This window comes from Heptranchias perlo, chromosome 16 (genome assembly GCF_035084215.1).
Source record: "Heptranchias perlo isolate sHepPer1 chromosome 16, sHepPer1.hap1, whole genome shotgun sequence".
Classification (NCBI taxonomy): domain Eukaryota; kingdom Metazoa; phylum Chordata; class Chondrichthyes; order Hexanchiformes; family Hexanchidae; genus Heptranchias; species Heptranchias perlo.
The window spans coordinates 1,969,462-1,989,513 of record NC_090340.1 but is presented as its reverse complement, the minus strand read 5'-3'; the positions used below and the strand labels follow the sequence as shown (position 1 = coordinate 1,989,513).

The 20,052-nt window shown below is 42.8% G+C and overlaps 1 protein-coding gene across 1 annotated transcript; it reads right to left on the bottom strand.

Moving 5' to 3' along the window:
• Nucleotides 1-1,696: 1,696 nt before the first annotated feature.
• LOC137333862 (probable G-protein coupled receptor 139) lies at nt 1,697-19,977 on the bottom strand. Its single transcript, XM_067998249.1, has 2 exons — nt 19,917-19,977; nt 1,697-2,601 (listed from the first exon to the last, which is right to left on the bottom strand). Exons 1-2 carry the CDS (start codon nt 19,975-19,977, stop codon nt 1,697-1,699), a joined length of 966 nt encoding a protein of 321 aa, XP_067854350.1.
• Between the last annotated feature and the right edge of the window lie 75 nt (nt 19,978-20,052).

Sequence of the window (20,052 nt, the reverse complement as noted above, 5' to 3'; positions counted from 1 at the left end):
GTGGAAATTGCAGACGTGGTGGCCATAAACTTCCATTCCTCCTTAGATATGGGGGTGGTGCCAGAGGACCGGAGAATTGAAAAAGTTACACCCTTGTTCAAAAAAAGTGCAAGGATAAACACAGGCCTAATAATAGGCCAAACTGTTTAACCTAGGTGGTAGAGAAGCTTTTAGAAATGATAATCCAGGCCAGAATTAACAGTGACTTGGACAAAGGTCCATTAATAAAGGAAAGCCAGCACGGATTTGTAAAAGGCAAATTGTGTTTAACTAATTTGATTGACTTTTTTTGATGAGGTGACAGAGAGGTGATGAGGGCAATGCGGTTGATGTTGTGTATATAGACTTACAAAACGCGTTTGATAAAGTGCGACGTAATAGGCTTGTCTGGATATGAAATTGGTTAGTGACAGGAAACAGAGAGTAGTAATGAACGCTTGTGTTTCAGACTGGAGGAAGGCATACAGTGGTGTTCACCAGGGGTCGGTACTAGGCCAACTGCTTTTGTTGATATATATTAATTACCTGGACTTGGGTATACAGGGCACAATTTCAAAACTTGCACATGACACGAAACTTGGAAGGGTTGTGAACAGTGAGGAGGACAGTGATAGACTTCAAGAGAACATAAACAGGCTGGTGGGATGGGTGGACACATGGCAGATGAAATTTAATGCAGAGAAGCGCACAGTATTAAATTTTGGCAGGAAGAACGAGGAGCAGTAATATAAACTAAATGGTGCAATGCTAAATGAGGTGCAGGAACAGGGAGACCTGTGGGTACATGTGCACAAATCTTTGAACTTGGCAGGACAGGTTGAGAACACAATTAAAAAACATATGGGATCCTGGGCTTTATAAATAGAGGCATAGCGTATAAATGGAGGTAAATTATGTTGAACCTTTATAAAACACGGTTCGGCTACAACTGTCCAATTCTGGACACCACATTTTAGGAAGGATGTGAAGGCCTCAGAGATGGTGCCGACAGGTTTTACTGGAATGGTTCCAGGGATGAGGGACTTTAGTTCCTTGAATAGACTGGAGAAGCTGGGGTTGTTCTCCTTGGAGCAGAGAAGGTTAAGAGGAGATTTAATCAACGTGTTCAAAATCCTGTAGGGTTTAGATAAAGTAAGTAAAGAGAAACTGTTCTCATTGGCCGAAGGGTCGAGAACCAGAGGACACAGATTTAAGGAGATTGGCAAAAGAACCAAAGGCGAAATGAGCAAAAACTTTTTTTACACAGCGAGGTGTTATCATCTGGAATGCGCTGCCTGAAAGCTTGGTGGAAATTGATTCAATCAGGGTTTTCGAAAAGTAATTGGATAAGTACTTCAAGGGCAGGGCAACTGGGAAAGATTGGCGTAGGGGACTAACTGGATTTCTCTTACAAAGACCCAGCATTGACACGATGGTCCGAATGGACGTCTTCAGTGCTGCAACCATTATATGATTCTATGGTTCTATGATAATAAATGTTCAAGCGAATAATCCTGCTCAACATTTCTTCACAATGCTGTCAGTCAGGTTAATGAGTTCGAACCCAGGTATTAATGGATTATCTTAAAAATAGCACATGATGATCATTTTTTCAGTGATGTTTCGTTTCTCCAGTAACAGAAGTCGGGGTGGGATTTACGAGATGGAATGTGCAACAGAATCAGTTCTGGTGCAGGAAAGTGCTCAGCTTTTGCTGTTATTTAACTAACTGGGCAATCAGAACAAAGGGATAAGTGAGCACATCCTTAAACTCCTCTCGGACTTTGGTCTGGGTCACGACGTAGATGCAGGTGTTGCTGCAGGAACTGAGGAGCTGGAGCATTGGCCCGATGTAAAAAATGACGGATGGAAGGCGGCTTGCGAGGACGACATCAATGAAGTGATTTAACGTAATCCGTTCGTGGATGGTGTACACAGCTTGTGTCATCCACAGCAGTATGAAGCTTGCAGATATACTGAAGAGCAGAATGATGGACTTCCTGCGGTTCTCCATCTCCGTATCCTTGTGATTCTCCCTGTCCCTGTTCCCCCGGAGCTCCCTGCGCACTCGACTCGCCACTAAAATGTGTCTGACAGTCAGAGCGTTTAGGAGCAGGATCAGAGAGAACGGCAGCAGTGGAGTAAACACACGATGGAACAAGTCAAATGTTTTCCACAGGGGTGAGCTATAGTAGCTGAGCTTCACCATGCAAAACAACGGGATGAAAATGAAATACACAGGTTCATATCGAAAATACCAAGGGACGTTCTTCAAAGAGCTCAGCGCACACACTGTTCCGATAATCACAACCGCTGTTCTGACAGTGCAATATTGAGTTTTCAGCTTCTGGCAACAAATGGCCACAAATCGATCAAAGGTGAAAGCGACCGTGAACCAGACAGAACAGTCCGTGGCTGCATGAGTGAGGCAGTCAATGAGACCACACAGGGTAATCTTGTTTGTGAATGGATCCCTGAAATAAAGGGGGACAATCTGCTTCAGTATCACGTCAGTGAAGATAACGGTGAGATCAGCCGTTGCCATGGCCACCAGGTAACAGGTGATGCATCGGGACAGACCGCACTTTCCCCGGGACAAGATCAGGATCACCAGCAGGTTAACTGGGAGAAATCGGAACAAAAAATCAGGTCAATTAATTATCAGATTGGCAACAAAGAATGTACAGGATTTTGAGAGGAATTTATACTGTCCTTACTGCATTCAGCAAATGGAGACTGATCACTGGAACTGGCCAGTGCTATACAGTGGAGCAGATTTAGTAATAAACTGAACATCAAAATATTAAGAAACTACAGACACCAGTCTATCGGAATGAGTGAGTGAATAGATAGTCTCATTGAAATACATAAAATTCTAAGCGGGCTTGACACGGTTGAAGCTGAGAGGATGATTTCCCTGGCTGTAATGTCTAGAACTAGGGGCTATAGCCTCACGATAAGAGGTCGTCGATTTAGATCTGATATGAAGAGGAATTTCTTCACAGAAATGTGTGAATATTTGGAATTTTCTACCCCAGCAAGCGGCGGATGCTGCTTCATTGATTATATTCAAGACTGAGATCGATAGATTTTCGCACTCTCTGGGAATCGAGGGATAAAGGGATCGGGGCGGGGGGGGGAGTTGAGTTTGAAGTTCAGCCATGGTCTTAGTGAATGACGAAGCAGGCTCGGGGGGCCGTATGGCCTAACACTGCTCCTATTTCTTATGTTCTTATAGTCTGATAGTCAAAGGAAGGGATTAGAATGGGGTCGATTCGGGACCAAAATCAAATCATCTTGCGGAAGCAGATTGCATGGCTGGGATATTAAAAGAGAACTTTGCATTTGTCTTCAGGAAAAAGGCAATGCTACCAATGTCACAGTAAAGGAGGAGGAAGTAGAGAAATTGGATAGGATAGAAATAGATAAGGAGAATGGGATGCATCCTCGGTTGCTGAGAGAGGTTAGGGTGGAAATAGAGGAGACTCTGGCTCAACCTTTCAATCCTCCTTGGATATGGGATTGGTGCCAGAGGAGGTTGAAAGCGTTACACCCCCGTTCAAAAAATGGGAGAAGAATAAACCAGATAGCTGCAGGCCAGTCAGCCTAACATCACTGGTGGGGAAAGTGCTAGAGACCATAATCTGGGACAAATTTAATTGTCGCATCGAAGAACTTAGTGAATCAATGAGAGCCAGCACGGATTTTTTAAGGCAAACCGTTTCGAAAAACTTGATTGAGTTCATCAATTAAATAAAGGAGAGGGTTGATGAAGGTAGTCCAAGTTGTAGTGTATATGGACTTTCAAAAGGCGTTTGATAACGTAGGATTAAAGGGGCAGCTTCAGCGTGGATATGAAATTGACGAAGAGTCATAAAGCCAAGGATCCCGAATGTTTTTTAACAGTTTCATCAACTTGTCCTGCCACCTTCAAAGATTCTGGAAAACGGTTGTTTTTCAGACTGGAGGGAAGTATAGAATCTCAGCCCCAGGACAGTGCTGCAGGAGTTCCTCAGGGCAGTGTCCTCGGCCCAACCATCTTCAGCTGCTTCATCAATGACCTTCCCACCATCATAAGTTCAGAAATGGGGATGTTTGCTGATGATTTTATAGTGTTCGGTTCCATTCACAACCCCTCAGATAATGAGGCAGTCCGTGCCCGCATGCAGTAAGACCTGGACAACATCCAAGCTTGGGCTGATAAGTGGCAAGTAACATTCGCGCCAGACAACTGCCAGGCAATAAACATCTCCAACAACAGAGAGTCTAACACCTCCCCTTGACATTCAATGGCATTACCATCACCGAATCCCTCACCATCAACATTCTGGAGGTCACCGTTGACCAGAAACTAAACTGGACCAGCCATATAAATATTGTGGCTACAAGAGCAGGTCAGAGGCTGGGTATTCCGCGGCGAGTGACTCACCTCCTGACTCCCCAAAGCTTTTCCACCATCTACAAGGCACAAGTCAGGAGTGTGATGGAATACTCTCCACTTGCCTGGACGAGTGCAGCTCCAACAACACTCAAGAATCTCGACACCATCCAGGACAAAGCAGCCCGCTTGATTGGCACCCCATCCACCACCCTAAACATTCACTCCCTTCACCACCCACGCACTGTGGCTGCAATGTGTACCATCCACAGAATGCACTGCAGGAACACACCAAGACTTCTTTGACCTCACCTCCAAAACCAGCGACCTCTACCACCTAGAAGGACAAGGGCAGCAGGCACATGGGAACAAGAGCACCTGCACGTTCCCCTCCAAGTCACACACCATCCCGACTTGGAAATATATCGCCGTTCCTTTATCGCTGCGTCAAAATCTTGGAACTGCCTACAAAACAGCACTGTGGGAGAACCTTCACCACACGGCCTTCAGCGGTTCAAAAAGGCGTCTCACCACCACCTTCTCAAGGGCAATTAGGGATGGGCAATAAATGCTGGCCTCACCAGCGATGCCCACATCCCATGAACGAATAAAAAAAGAATTGTGTCCTCAGGGGTGAGCGCTGGGACCAATGGTCTTTTTGATATACATTAATGGCCTGGCCTTGGACTACACGAGCATAATTTCATAGTTTGCTGATGAAACAAAGCTTGGTAGTGCAGTAAACAGTGTGGAGGATAGCAACAGGCTTCATGAGAAAATAGACAGACTGGTGAAACGAGAAGACACATGGCAGATGAAATGTAATGCAGAGAAGTGTGAAGATATGCACACTTCGGAAAAATTAGGCGAGGCAATTTAAACTAAATAGTACAATTTTAAAGAGTGTACAGGAACAGAGGGACCTGGGGTTGCATGTACACAAATCTTTGAAGGTGGCAAGAAAAATTGATGAAGCTGTTAAAAAAGCAAATGGGATCCTTGGCTCGAGAAGTAAAGACACAGGCTTCGATATTAAACCCCCACGATGCCGCTTTTAATGGAGAGGTGGGAAACTTCATTATCATATTTAAATTGGACTCGCATAATACAATTGGAGACCCAATTTACAATTCACTGCTGCTGCACGGGTTTCCCAGTGGTCGGGAAATCCGGCAGTGAAAGGGAGGGGGAGCTGCCGCCTCCACAAAGTAAGCGACTTGTGATCACCCCATGTGGGTTAGGAGGAGCATGAGTGCTCCCCCAGGTTCTTAATGATGCCGTCTTTACCCCCCCCCCCCGCTGATCACGGACCCTCTCTGCCCCCTGCATCGATCGCTGAACTCTCCCCAGTCCATTTGCAATGTCCAATCTTTCCCCCACCTGCCGCGATGTCTAATGTTCCCCACTCCCAAGCCGTGAGCTTACACCCCCAACAAGCAACGATGGCTGACCTGCCCCCTCCCAATTGTAGGAGACCGTCCAGGCTGTCAATTTGGCCAGCTTACGGGCAGAAAATGGAACAAAGAAATGATAATGAGGTCCCGCCGTTAAATTAGGCACGAACTCCGTGTCCTCGTGCTTGTCGGTTCTTCAGCTGTTTTCGGCCTCCTGTGCGCCCTCCATGCCTCCTCGTAAATACTGGGGCCATAAGAGCAAGGGAGTTATGCTGAACCTTTATAAATTACTGGTTGGACCTCAGCTGGAGTATCGTGTCCCATTCTGGTGACCACACTTTAGGAAGGATGTCAAGGCCTTGGAGAGGATGCAGAGGAGGTTTATCAGAATGTTACCAGGGGTGAGGCATTTCAGTTATGTGGAGAGACTAGAGAAGATCGGATTGTTACCCCGGAGAGCAGAGAAGATTAAGGGGAGATTTAATAGAGTTGTTCAAAATTATATTTGTTTTTTTATATAGATAGGGAGAAACTGTTTCCGCTGGCAAAACAGTCGGTAACTAGACGATTGGCAAAAAAGCCAGGGGGAGATGAGGAGAATTTTTTTTTACTCAGTGAGTCGTTATGATCTGGAATGCTCTGCCTGAAAGGGTGGCAGAAGAAGATTCATTGATAACTTTCAAAAGGGAATTGGATAAATGTTCAAAAAGGAAACATTTGCAGGGCTTTGGGGAAAGAGCACGGGAATAGGAGTAATTGGATAGCACTTTCAAAGAGCCAGCTCATGGACGATGGGCTGAATGTTCTTCCTCTTAGCTGTATGATTCTATAAAAATATGTTTTAGAACCGACAAGGATACAGGGCATATTGGATTTGGTGATCAGTAATCAGCCTAAATTAGTCAAAAATCTGATAGTAAGGGAACATCTTGCGAATAGTGAACATAAAATGATAGAATTAGATATTAGGTTTGGGAGTGAACAGAGAGGGTCATAAACTAAGGTCTTAAATTTAAGTAAAGCAAATTTTGAAGGGATGAGAAATAAATTGGGCTGAGCTGTTAATGGGTAAACCTACAGACAGAGTGGGAAGTATTCACAGATATTTTTGGAACAACATAAAACCAGTACCTGCCCCTAAAAGGCAAAAGCTCCACTTGTGTACTTAAGCAACCGTGGTCAACAAATGAGGCAAGAGACAATATTAAGCTGAAAGACTTACACAAATGCAAGGAAAGGTGAAAATCCAACATGCTGGGAGAGCTATAAAAAGCAACAAAGGAAAACAAAGAAAGTAGTAAGAGGTGCAAAAAGGGAATGTGGAAATTGTTTCAAGGGATATCAAAACAAACAGCAAAAGTTTTTATTAATATATTAAGAGAAAGTGAGTGGTAAAGAGGAATCCAAACTATTAAATACACATGGAGGAGAGACTAAGGACATGGCAGACTTGTTAAATGAAGATTTTGTTCCCGTTTTCACAGTGGAGGAAGAGGACACAGGGACCTTAAATACAAGTCCTCTTCCTCCACTGTGAAAACGGGAACAAAATCTTCATTTAACAAGTCTGCCATGTCTTTAGTCTCTCCTCCATGTGGAGGAGCTTAGTAGATTTAATTAAAACATTTTAAATTTTAATGAAGAAAATGATAGACTTAACAAAGACACATCTCGAGGACCTGGTGGTTTCGACGCTAGGGAATTAAAAGAAATGGGGAAGGAAATTGCAGATTTGTCAACATTTTCCAAAGCTCTCTGGTTGGCAATTGGTTGGTAGGTACGAGACAGAGAGTAGGTATACGGGCTTTGTTCTCTGATTGGCGGGATGTGACAAGTGGTGTTCCCGAGTGATCTGTACTTGGGCATCAGCTTCTCACCACATATTAATAACTTGGTTGAATGAATATAGGGTTGTATATCCTGGTCTGCAGATGACACTAATTTAGGAGGTACAGTGGGTTGTGTGGATGGGAGGAGAAAGTTACAAAGGGACAGGGACAGACTAAGTGAGAAGGAAAAACTATGGCTGATGGAATTCAATGTGCGGAAGTGTAAGTTCATCCACTTTGGTTTTGGGAAATTCAACTCAGGATATTTTCTCAATGGTGAGAGACTAGTGGCTGTGGAGAAGCAGAGAGATTTAGGTCTCCGGGTACACAAATCACTAAAAGCAAGTGCACGTATACATAAAGCAGTCAAAAAGGCGAATAGAATGTTGGCCTTTATCTCAAGGTGGCTGGAATGCAAAGGGGCAGAAATCATGCTACAGATGTACAGCGCCTGTTCAGAACACACCTGGACGACTGCATTCAGTGCTGGATGCCGCACCTCAGGAATTATATATTGGCCTTGGAGGGGGTGCAGAATTATATTTAAAGCTGGAATCGTTCTACTAAATCTCTTCTACACCCTCTGTAAGGCCTTCACGTTCTTCCTAAAGTGCGATGCCCAGAACTGGACACAATGCTCCAGTTGTGGCCGAACCAGTGTTTTATAAAGGTTCGTCATGACTTCCTTGCTTTTGTACTCTGTGCCTCTATTTATAAAGCCCATGATCTTATATGCTTTTTTAACCGCGTTCTCAACCTGCCCTGCCACCTTCAATGATTTGTGGACATATTCCCCCAGATCTCTCTGTTCCTGTACCCCTTTTAGATTTGTACCCTTTAATTTATATTGCCTCTCCTAATTCTTCCTACCGAAATGTATCACCTCGCATTTTTCTGTGATAAATTTGATCTGCCCATTCCAACAACCTGTCTACATCCTCTTGAAGTCTATTTCTATCCTCCTCACTGTTCACTACACTTCCAAGTAGAGGGAGAAAGAAAGAAAGAGAGAAAAGGAGAGAGAAGATGAAAGGATCCAGTGAGAGAAACATTATGCAGGACAAAGCAGACGGCTGAATCAGCAGACCATCCACCATGTAACATCAACTCACTCCACCACCGGCGCCTAGTGGCTGCTGTGTGTATTATCTACAGGATGCACAACATCACCTCGCCAAGACTGCTTCACCAACACCTCCCATACTCATGATGTACGCAACCTAGAAGGACAAGTGTAGTGGTTGCATGGGATCACTCAAGAGCCCAACTTGGACAAATATAGATATTCCATTATCATCTCTGGCTCAAAATCCTGTTACACTCTACCCTTAAGCATTGTAGGAGAACCTTCACCTCATGGCTGCAGCAGTTCTGGAAAAAGTCTCACCACCTTCTCAAGGACAACTAGGGATGGGATCTGGTATAGATTAGACACTAGAACAAGTTAAGGTGTAGCTTAGATACTAGAACTAGGCCTGGCATAGCTTAGATGCTGGAACTATCCGTGGTGTAGCTTAGATGCTAGATCCAGCACTGGTATCGCTTAAATACAATAACCAGCCCTGGTATAGCTTAGATACTATAACTTGCCCTGGTAAAGCTTAAATATTTTAACCTGCCATGGTATAGCTTAAATACTATAACTAGCCCTGGAATAACTTAGATACTAGAACAAGCCCTGGTATACCTAAGACGCTAGAACTAGCCCTGGAATAGCTTAGATACTAGAAGTAGCCCTGGTATACCTTAGACACTGGAGCTAGCCATGCTATAGTTTAGGTACAAGAACTAGCCATGGTATAGCTTAGTTACTGGAACTAGCCATTGCCGGAATAACTGGATGAAACCAAATTGCCACAGGAGAGAAGTATATTTTTACCTGATGTGCAACCAGTCCTGGATCAAGGAAGTCAGCAACACTTTTCCTGACTTTACAGATTTATTGGGGAGCATATGGTGAGCATGAATTACTGTCTGGCTACACAAAATGAAACATTGTGCAATCCTCAAATTGAGCTCTAAAACTGATTAGCGTTATTTTTATTAAGCCTAACAGCTAAAACGTTGTTATGCAAAACTAAAGTTAAACCCAATGCAATACTGTTGTATTTCTGAAAAGCAGTAATTATTGTAATGATCACTCTGCTGTCTTATCTGTGTATGGATAGAGTTGGATACGTAATTTAGTTTCAAATATAAAATATGGTATCATCATCCATTTCTTGACCTCAAGTAAAGCAAAAATGTTGGCAGAATATTCCTGTTTATATAAATAGGTTCAAGTTGCAACAGGGAAATAGGCCATTCCGCCCATTCAGTGTGGCTTTTAACCTCCACACGAGCAAATAGTCCTAATCACATTTAGCCAACCTGTTCTCATGTCCGTTCTGTCAATTTTCCTTCATCTAAGTATCCAGTCTCATCCTGAATGTTGACTTAGTTTCTGCTTCAACCACTAACCCTGGAAGTAAATTTTAAAGCATCTCAACACTATGTGAAGAAGTTTATTCTGCCCTCTGTTCTAAATGTCGTAGATTTAATCTTGTATCTATGTATCATAGATCATAGAATCATAGAATGATAGAGCACAGTAGGAGGCCATCTCTTTGAAAGAGCTATCCAATTAGTCCCACTCCCCTGCCCTTTAGCCATAGCCCTGCAAATTTTCCCCTTCACGTATTTATCTAATTTATTTTTTGAAAGTTATTATTGAATCTGTTTCACCACCCTTCCAGGCAGTGCATTCCAGATGATAACAACTCACTGCGCCTCGGGTTCTTTTGTCAATTACCTTAAATCTGTGTCCTTTGGTTACCGACCCCAACTGTCACTGAAAACAGTGTATCCTTACTTAATCTATCAAAAGCCGGCATGATTTTGAACACCACTATTAAATCTCCCCTTAACCTTCTCTGCTGTAAGGAGAACCACCCCAGCTTCTCTAGTCTCTCCACATAACGAACGCCCCACATTCTTGGTACCGTTCTATTAAATCACCTCTACATCCTATCTATGGCCCTGATATCATTACTGAAGTGTGGTGCTCAGAATTGAACACAATACTCCAACTGGGGCCCAACCGTGATTTATAAAAGTTTAGCATTATTTGCTTGTTTTTGTACTCTTATACCACTGTTTACAAGGCTAAGGATACCATACTCTTTGTTAACAGCCTTATCAACTTGTCCTGCCACATTCAAAGACTTCTGCACGTGTACCCACATGTGTCTCTGTTGTAGCACCACCTTTAAAATTGTACCATACAGTTATAGAACAGAAGTACACAATGACTGTTAAAAATAAAGTGAGAGGAACGTTAATGAAAACAAATTAAATTGCCTGTACAGCAATTTGAACAGCATCTGAAACAAAACGTGGAAACTGGAGGCAATAATCCATTGCGAGAAGCCAGATGTTGTAGGGATAACGGAAACATGGCTACATAAAGTACAGGACTGGCAGTTAAATATTGTAGGATATAACGTATTTAAAAGTGACATGGAGGGAAGAAAGGGGTCAGGTAGCAGTGCTAATGGGAGGCAGCATAATGGCAGTAGAAAAATGGACGTAACTGACATTAAGTTTGAAACAGAATCATATTGATTGAGACAAAGAAAAAGGAGGGTTCGATCACATTAATAGGGATATTCTTCAGACCACCTAATACTGGAAGGGAAGTTGAGGGTGAAATATGTATGCAAATCTATGAAATGAGTAAAAAACATCGAATAACAATCATGGGAGATTGAGAAACTTGCAAGAAGAGGTTGGGAAAGGGGAAACGGGAGTAGAGTTTTTGCAGTGTGTACAGGACTCCTTGCACATCTAATAGCTCAGAACTCCAACAAGAGAAAAATCATTGCTGGATCCAGTAATGTGAAATGAACCAGAGGAGATAACAGAAGTAAGCACAGGAAAACATCTAGGCAATATAGATCATAACATAATAAGCTTTAACATAATGATTAAGCAAGGCATAAGTAAGATAAGGACCATAGTAATATACTGGAAAAAGCTAATTTTGAGAGGATGAAAATGAAACTAGGGAAGGTAAGCTGGAGAAAAATGTTGACAGATAAAGGCATAGGACAGCAGTGGGAAATATTTAAAATGGTGATCAATAGAGTTCAGGGGAAATATATTCCTCTAAAGACAAGAACTCATTAGCCATGGATTAACAAAGAAATAAGAGTGAAATTGACACTAAACATAATGGCATACATTAAGTACAAAGACAATAAATGAGAGGATGACGAAAGGGAATACGAGGAGGTTATTAAAGCAATCAAAAACCATTAGGAAAACAGAGAGCAATTGCGAAATTAAATTATCAAGGAATATGAAAAGAAATAGTACAGTATTCTACAGACACAGGAATAATAAGAGAAAGCAGGATAGGGATAGGGTCACTCAGGGATGCACAAGATAAACTCAGACGTAGTGACAGCGAAATTGCAGAAATATTGAATAGTTATTTTGCCTCAGCATTTACCAGGGAGACTAAAAGGGTGAGTGTGACATTAGAAGAGGGAATCAAAAAAAATATAAAGACATTTAAGATAGAAAGGGCGGAGATAATTTATAAACTGTTCAAACTTAGAGAGGATAAAAGCCCTGGTCTGAATGTATTGCATCTACATATATTACAAACAAATTAGGGAAGAGATAGCAGGGGCACTTTAACATGTATATATCAAAATCATTCGAAAAGAGAATAGTGCCAGAGGTCTGGTGGACAGCTAATATTATCCCCATAGTTAAAAAGATTCATAGAAAAAAATCCAAAGAATTATGGGCCAGTTAGCTTAACGTCAGTGGTAGCAAATATAATGGAATTTTTATTCAAAAATATAATAGAAAAACAGCTAGAAAAGGAAAATATAATAAAGAGTATTCAGCATGGATTTCCCCATGAACGTGATCGGTCCCTTCTTATCCTTTGCCTCAATCCATTCGGATTCCAACTCTATTGAATTCTTTGAAGAAATAACAGAAAGGGTAGACTAGGGTAATGTAATAGATGTAATATATTTGAGTTTTCAAAAGGCCTTCGATATGGTACCGCATTGTAGACTCATTATTAGGTCAGAACGAGGGGACCAGGGGACAGGTAGCAAGCTGGCTACAAAACAGAAAGCAGATAGTAGGGGTTAAGTATAACTAATCAGACTGGCAAAAGTTGGTAAAAGGTGTTCCACAGGGATCGGCACTAGGAGCACTGTGGTTCAAAATTTACATTACTGATTTGGACTTGGGAATCGGAAGTACAATTTGTAGACCAAATGGTCAGTAGCGAAACATAAGAAGATTTTAATGAATTTGCAGAATCGGTGTGTAATTTGTAAATTAATTTCAACGTAGATAAGTGTGAGGTGGTGCATTTTCGTAGGAAGAATAAGGAGGCCACATACTGTTTGGATAATAAGAGTTTAAAAGGGATCGAGGCGCAAAGTGTACAGATATCCAAATCACTAAAAGTAGCGACGCAGGTTAATAAGGCCGTTAAAAATGCAAACCAAGCACTAGGGTTCATTTCTACAGGGATAGAACGGAAAAGCAGAGAAATTATTTTAGACTTGTGTAGAATCTTGGTTAGACCATACTTGGAATACTGTGCACATTTCTGGTCTCCATATTATAAAAAGGCTATAGGGGCATTGGAGAGGGTGCAAAATATATTTGCTAGGATGACACCAGAACTAAGAGGATATCCTGATCAGGAAAGGCTGAACAGACTGGGGCGTTTTTCTCTCGAAAAGAGAAGGATGAGGAGTGACCTGAGAGAGGTCATCAAAGATAATAAAAGGGTTTGGTAGGGTAGACGTGGAGACAATGTTTCCTCTTGAGGGGAGTCCAAAACTACAGGTCATAAATATAAGATAGTCTCTACTAAATCCAATATGGAATGCAGGAGAAACTTCTTTACCCAAACAATGGCAAGAATATTACCACGAGGAATAGCCTGTTGTCTGCTGTAGACTCAATGTAACTCCACATATTGCCTCTCCTAATTCTTCCTATCAAAATTCATCACTTCACACTTATCTGGGTTAAATTGCACGTGTCATGTTTCCGCCCATTTCACCAGTCTGTTTATGTCGTCCAGAAGTTTGTTACTACAGAAACATGGCTGCAGGGTGACAACGACTGGGAATTAAATATGCCAGGGTATTTAACAATCAGGAAGGACAGGCAGGAAGGAAGGGGAGGTGGGGTGGCTATGTTAATAAAGGAAGGAATCACTGTAATACAGAGAAATGATATTGGGACAAAGCATCAAGATAATGAAACAGTTTGGGTGGAGATAAGGAATAATAAGGGAAAAAAAACATTAGTGGGCGTAGTATATAGGCCTCCTAATAGTTGCAACTCTGCTGGAAGAAGTATTAATGAGGAGATAGTCGGGGCATGTAATAAGGGAACAGCCATAATTATGGGGGATTTTAATTATCATATTAACTGGACAAATCAAATTGGGCAGAGCAGCCTTGAGGACGAGTTCATTGAGTGCATCAGGGATGGATTTCTTGAGCAGTATGTAACTGATCCTAAAAGGGGGCAGGCAACCTTGGACCTGGTCCTGTGTAATGAGTCAGGATTAATTAATAATGTCCTAGTTAAGGATCCCCTTGGAACGAGCGACCACAACATGGTTGAATTCCATATCCAATTAGAGGGTGAGAAGGTTGATTCTCAAACAAGCGTACTGAGCTTGAATAAAGGAGACTATGATGGTATGAGAGCGGAATTGATTAAAGTGGACTGGGAAAATAGATTAAAGGGTAAGACGGTACATGAGCAGTGGTGTTCATTTAGGGAGTTATTTTACAACTTTCAAAATAAATATATTCCACTGAGGAAAAAAGGGTGTAAAAGAAATGACAGCCACCCGTGGCTAAGTAAAGAAATCAAGGATAGTATCCGACTAAAAACAAGGACATATAAGGTAGCCAAACTTAGTGGGAGGATAGAAGATTGGGAATTCTTCAAAAGACAGCAAAAAGTAACTAAAGGATTGATTAAGAAAGGGAAGTTAGATTATGAAAAGAAATTAGCAAAAAATATAAAAACAGATAGCAAGAGTTTCTACAGATATATAAAAAGAAAAAGGGTGGCTAAGGCAAACATAGGTCCCTTAGAGGATGAGACCGGGAAATTAATGGTGGGAAACATGGAGATGGCAAAAATGCTGAACAAATATTTTGTTTCAGTCTTTACAGTAGAGGACACTAAGAATATCCCAACACTGGACAAACAGGGGACTCTCGGGGGGGAGGAGCTAAATACGATTAAAATCACTCAAGAGATGGTACTCAGTAAAATAATGGGACTCAAGGCGGATAAATCCCCTGGACCTGATGGCTTCCATCCTAGGGTCTTGAGGGAAGTGGCAGTAGGGATTGTGGATGCTTTGGTGATAGTTTTCCAAAATTCCCTGGACTCAGGAGAGGTCCCGGCAGATTGGAAAACTGCTAATGTAACACCGTTATTTAAAAAGGGTAGTAGGCAGAAGGCTGGAAATTATAGGCCAGTTAGCTTAACATCTGTGGTGGGTAAAATTTTGGAGTCTATTATTAAGGAGACAGTAACGGAACATTTAGATAAGCATAATTTAATAGGACAAAGTCAGCATGGCTTTATGAAGGGGAAGTCATGTCTGACAAATTTGCTTGAGTTCTTCGAGGATATAACGTATAGGGTGGATAAAGGGGAACCAGTGGAAGTAGTGTATTTAGACTTCCAGAAGGCATTCGACAAGGTGCCACATAAAAGATTATTACTTAAGATAAAAAATCACGGGATTGGGGGTAATATTCTGGCATGGGTGGAGGATTGGTTATCGAACAGGAAGCAGAGAGTTGGGATAAATGGTTCATTTTCGGACTGGCAACCAGTAACCAGTGGTGTTCCACAGGGGTCGGTGCTGGGTCCCCAACTCTTTACAATCTATATTAACGATTTGGAGGAGGGGACCGAGTGCAACATATCAAAATTTGCAGATGATACAAAGATGGGAGGGAAAGTAGAGAGTGAGGAGGACATAAAAAACCTGCAAGGGGATATAGACAGGCTGGGTGAGTGGGCGGAGATTTGGCAGATGCAATATAATATTGGAAAATGTGAGGTTATGCACTTTGGCAGGAAAAATCAGAGAGCAAGTTATTTTCTTAATGGCGAGAGACTGGAAAGTACTGCAGTACAAAGGGATCTGGGGGTCCTAGTGCAAGAAAATCAAAAAGTTGGTATGCAGGTGCAGCAGGTGATCAAGAAAGCCAACGGAATGTTGGCTTTTATTGCTAGGGGGATAGAATATAAAAACAAGGAGGTATTGCTGCAGTTATATAAGGTATTGGTGAGACCGCACCTGGAATACTGCATACAGTTTTGGTCTCCATACTTAAGAAAAGACATACTTGCTCTCGAGGCAGTACAAAGAAGGTTCACTCGGTTAATCCCGGGGATGAGGGGGCGGACATATGAGGAGAGGTTGAGTAGATTGGGACTCTACTCATTGGAGTTCAGAAGAATGAGAGGCGATCTTATTGAAACATATAAGATTGTGAAGGGTCTTGATCGGGTGGATGCAGTAAGGATGTTCCCAAAGATGGGTGAAACTAGAACTAGGGGGCATAATCTTAGAATAATGGGCTGCTCTTTCAAAACTGAGATGAGGAGAAACTTCTTCACTCAGAGGGTGGTAGGTCTGTGGAATTTGCTGCCCCAGGAAGCTGTGGAAGCTACATCATTAGATAAATTTAAAACAGAAATAGACAGTTTCCTAGAAGTAAAGGGAATTAGGGGTTATGGGGAGCGGGCAGGAAATTGGACATGAAGCTGAGTTCGGATCGGTCAATGCCCTGTGGGTGGCGGAGAGGGCCCAGGGGCTATGTGGCCGGGTCCTGCTCCGACTTCTTGTGTTCTTTAGATTTGTGGTTGGGATCAGATCAGCCATGATCTTATTGAATGGCGGAGCAGGCTCGAGGGGCCGATTGGCCTACTCCTGCTCCAATTTCTTATGTTCTTATGTTCTTATGTACTATCCTTCTCGCTGTTTCTTACATTTCCAAGCTTGGTGTAATCTGAAAACTTTGAAATTATGTCCTGTATACCCAAGTTCAAGTCATTAATATATATCAAAAAGAGCAGCGGTCCTAATACTGACCCCTGGGGGACACCGCTGTATACTTCTCTCCAGTCTGAGAAACAACCGTTCACCACGACTCTTTGCATTCTGTCTCTTAGCCAATTTCGTATCCACGCCGCCACTGTCCCTTTAATCCTACGAGCGTTAGTTTTGTTAACTAGTTTATAATGTGGTGCTTTATCAATCGCCCATGGCCTCTCGTTCTTGACCCCTCAACTGCTGGAAACAGTCTGCTTCTATCTACCCTGTCCCATCCTTTCATAATCTTAAACATTTCTATTATATCGTCTGGTAACCTGCTTTGTGGTAAGAAACACATTTTCAATGCTTTCTATTCCCTCATGCCAGGCAGCATGCTCGTGAGTCTGAGTTGTGCCCTCTCTAAAGACTCAATATCCTTCCTGTAGTGTGCAGCCCAATATTGCACACTGTAGTCTAACTGAGGTTGTATTAAGGTTTTATAGATCATCTTCAATTATATATTATATACTTGTTTAGATAAAACCTGGAATCCCATTCCGGTTGTTTACTGTAGCAGAACTCCAGTTAAGTGAATGCAGCATCAAACTCTAAGTCCGAGACACACATTTCTTATCTGAGGTCTGTCAGTGAGACTTTGGGTTTTAAAGACACTCATTTCCATTTAATAACTGTTAGGATCCCAATATTTGAACCTCCATTCTTAAGGGGTCTCGTGACATACACACAGAACAATACAGAGGTGCTTAAGTCACGGTACATCTACAGACTTGCTCTTTCGTTGAGTACTGCCATTGAATTGAGCGGTTGCCAAAGTTATTTGAGTTGGGAGCTATTCAGCTGCACTCTAGGATTCTCACCTGGGCTCCAATGGCTCACAATGACATTGTAAGTAACTTTGAGAAAGCAGCACCGTATCCAGAATGAGCGATAAAAGGACTCACAGTGCAGTGCACTGGCATCTGAGCATCACTGTGAACCCGCTCTTCGTCAATTCCAGGGAAACTGAGGTTTGCGAGTAACAGTGGGATAGAATAGGATTTACAAACAGGCCAAACTATCAAGATCCCAGCTCGACATAGAGAGCGAGCGAGAAAGAAATGGAGAAACAGACAGAGAGCGAGAAAAGGAGAGAGAGAGACAGACAAAGAGAGCGAGCGACACAGAGAGAGCGAGACAGAGGGACAGTGAGAGAGATAGATAGACAGAGAGGGAGATAAAGAGAGAGAGAGAGACACAGACAGCGAGACAGACAGACAGCGAGAGAGACAGAGAGGCAGAGGGAGGGAGAGGCAGAGAGACAGAGACAGGGAGATATAGGCAGAGACAAAGAGTGACAGAGAGATACAAACACATACACAGCGAGTCGCAGAGAGATAGAGATATAGAGAGAGAGACAGAGAGGCAGAGGGTGAGCACGAGGCAGAGAGAGAGAAAGGGAGAGAGAAAGGGAGAGAGAGACAGATAGAAACAGCCAGAGAGAGTTAGCCATAGAGAGAGAACAAAGAGAAACAGAGAAAGACAGAGAGAGACAGAGATGGGAGGCCCTCAGTCAATCTCTACTGCTCAACATAACTTGAGCAGCACCAAGTAATCACTATATTAAACAGTTCCAAAGCGATGACTGGGGTTAAAATCGAATCTGACTGGATGTTCTTGCAATCTGTGGATTGTCTGACAGATCCATGGGGCAGCGACACTTACAATGGGGATTCACATTAATATGGTTTGTGTAAGGGAGTTGAGTGAAAATGGGAAATGTGGCATTCGGTGAACTGATAGCACAAACCGGAAACTGACAAACTGGAGAAGACAACATCCTTACATTATCAGGAACAGCAGCAACACACAGTCACTTGGAATAGCAACAGCAACAAGCATGGGTAAAACATCCTTCGTGCCTGCCTGCGGTTCATGTTGTGAGTCGATTAGTGCTTCAGCCTCTCATTACCAGTCCCAGTCGCAATCTCACTCTCACTCCCAGTCCCACTCCCAGACCCACTCCCAGTCCCACTCCCAGTCAGTCCCACTCCCACTCTTACTCCCAGTCCTACCCTCACTCCCAGTCCCAGAACCTCTCACGGGATCCATTGAGGGGAGGTCTTATTTCTAGGGGGATGCGAAACCCCCTGAGGCGGCAAGAGGCACACAGCTGATTGGCAAATGCTGTTAAGAGTATTAAATAACCTTATACTTAAATGGGTGTACAACAGATGGACAATCTTGAGAAATCCAGTCATTAAATTCGTGTCAACAAAACCACGACATGACAATCTTGTACATTCAGGTAAGTAACTGGCTCATTTAACTGCCTGTTTCACCAATAAAGGAGGAAATGCGGAGAGGAAAGAATTAAAAATCTTCTTAAATGTAGAGTTTCAGGTGAGTAATGGGCATGGACACACCCACTGGCTTGGTGACTTAATTGTAAAATCATTTGATGTTCGAACACAGCCCGGCTCCTGAAATCTACAAGCAGATGTTGGCAGCATCTGTTGGAAAGTCCCCAGCCCTCCCAGTGAGGGTGCATCCGTTAAAAGGCAGTGAACAGCGGCAGAATAGGGAAAGATTAACACAGACAGAGAAACAAACTGCCACTACAGGGGGACCATTAATAACCAGAGAGAAGCCAAGGAGAGAGAGAGAGAGATTGGGCAGCGTAGAACTGCCGCAGCAAAATAGGGAACAATAAACACAACAGGAGCTGCTGCACCACATAGAGGTACCGATACAAGAGAGAGAGAGAGAGAGAAATAGACAGAGACAGACAGAAAGAGACACAGAGAGAGAGAGAAAGATAGAGAGCGAGAGATGAGACAGGGGCCGGGGTGAGGTTGGGGGGGGGGGGGGGGGGGATTGACAGAGACATGAGAGAAAGAGAGAGAGAGACAGAGAGAGAGAGATGGGAGAAATTCAGTCAATCTGTACTGCTCAATGTAACCCGAGCAGCGCCAGGTAATCACAATATTAAACAGTTTCAAAGCAATGACTGGGGATATAAGCGAATCTGACTCGATGTTATTGGAGTCTGTGATTCCAGTTGTTGCATTAAACCAGTGCAGAACGGCGAAATATGAATGTGCTCAACTGAAGCGGAAGAACCTGGTCAACAGCACAGACTGGATACAACGTGCATCCCTCAGGAAACTGACAAACTGGCGAAAACAACCTTATATTATATTATCAGGAACAGCAGCAACACAGTCACTTACTTGGGATAGCAACAGCAGCAAGAATAGGGTAGAAAATCCTTCGTGTCCGTGTCAGTTCCATTTCGTGAGTCGGTTGGTGCTACAGCTTCTCACTCCCAGTTCTAGTCCCAGTCCCAGTTCCAGCCTTACTCCCAGT

Coding starts and splice junctions, on each gene's coding strand:
- LOC137333862 (XM_067998249.1), bottom strand. CDS start 19,977: ATGGAACTGACACGGACACGAAGGATTTTCTACCCTATTCTTGCTGCT. Junction 2,602..19,916: donor TGCTGCTGTTGCTATCCCAA/GTAAGTGACTGT, acceptor GATTTCTCCCAG/TTAACCTGCTGGTGATCCTG.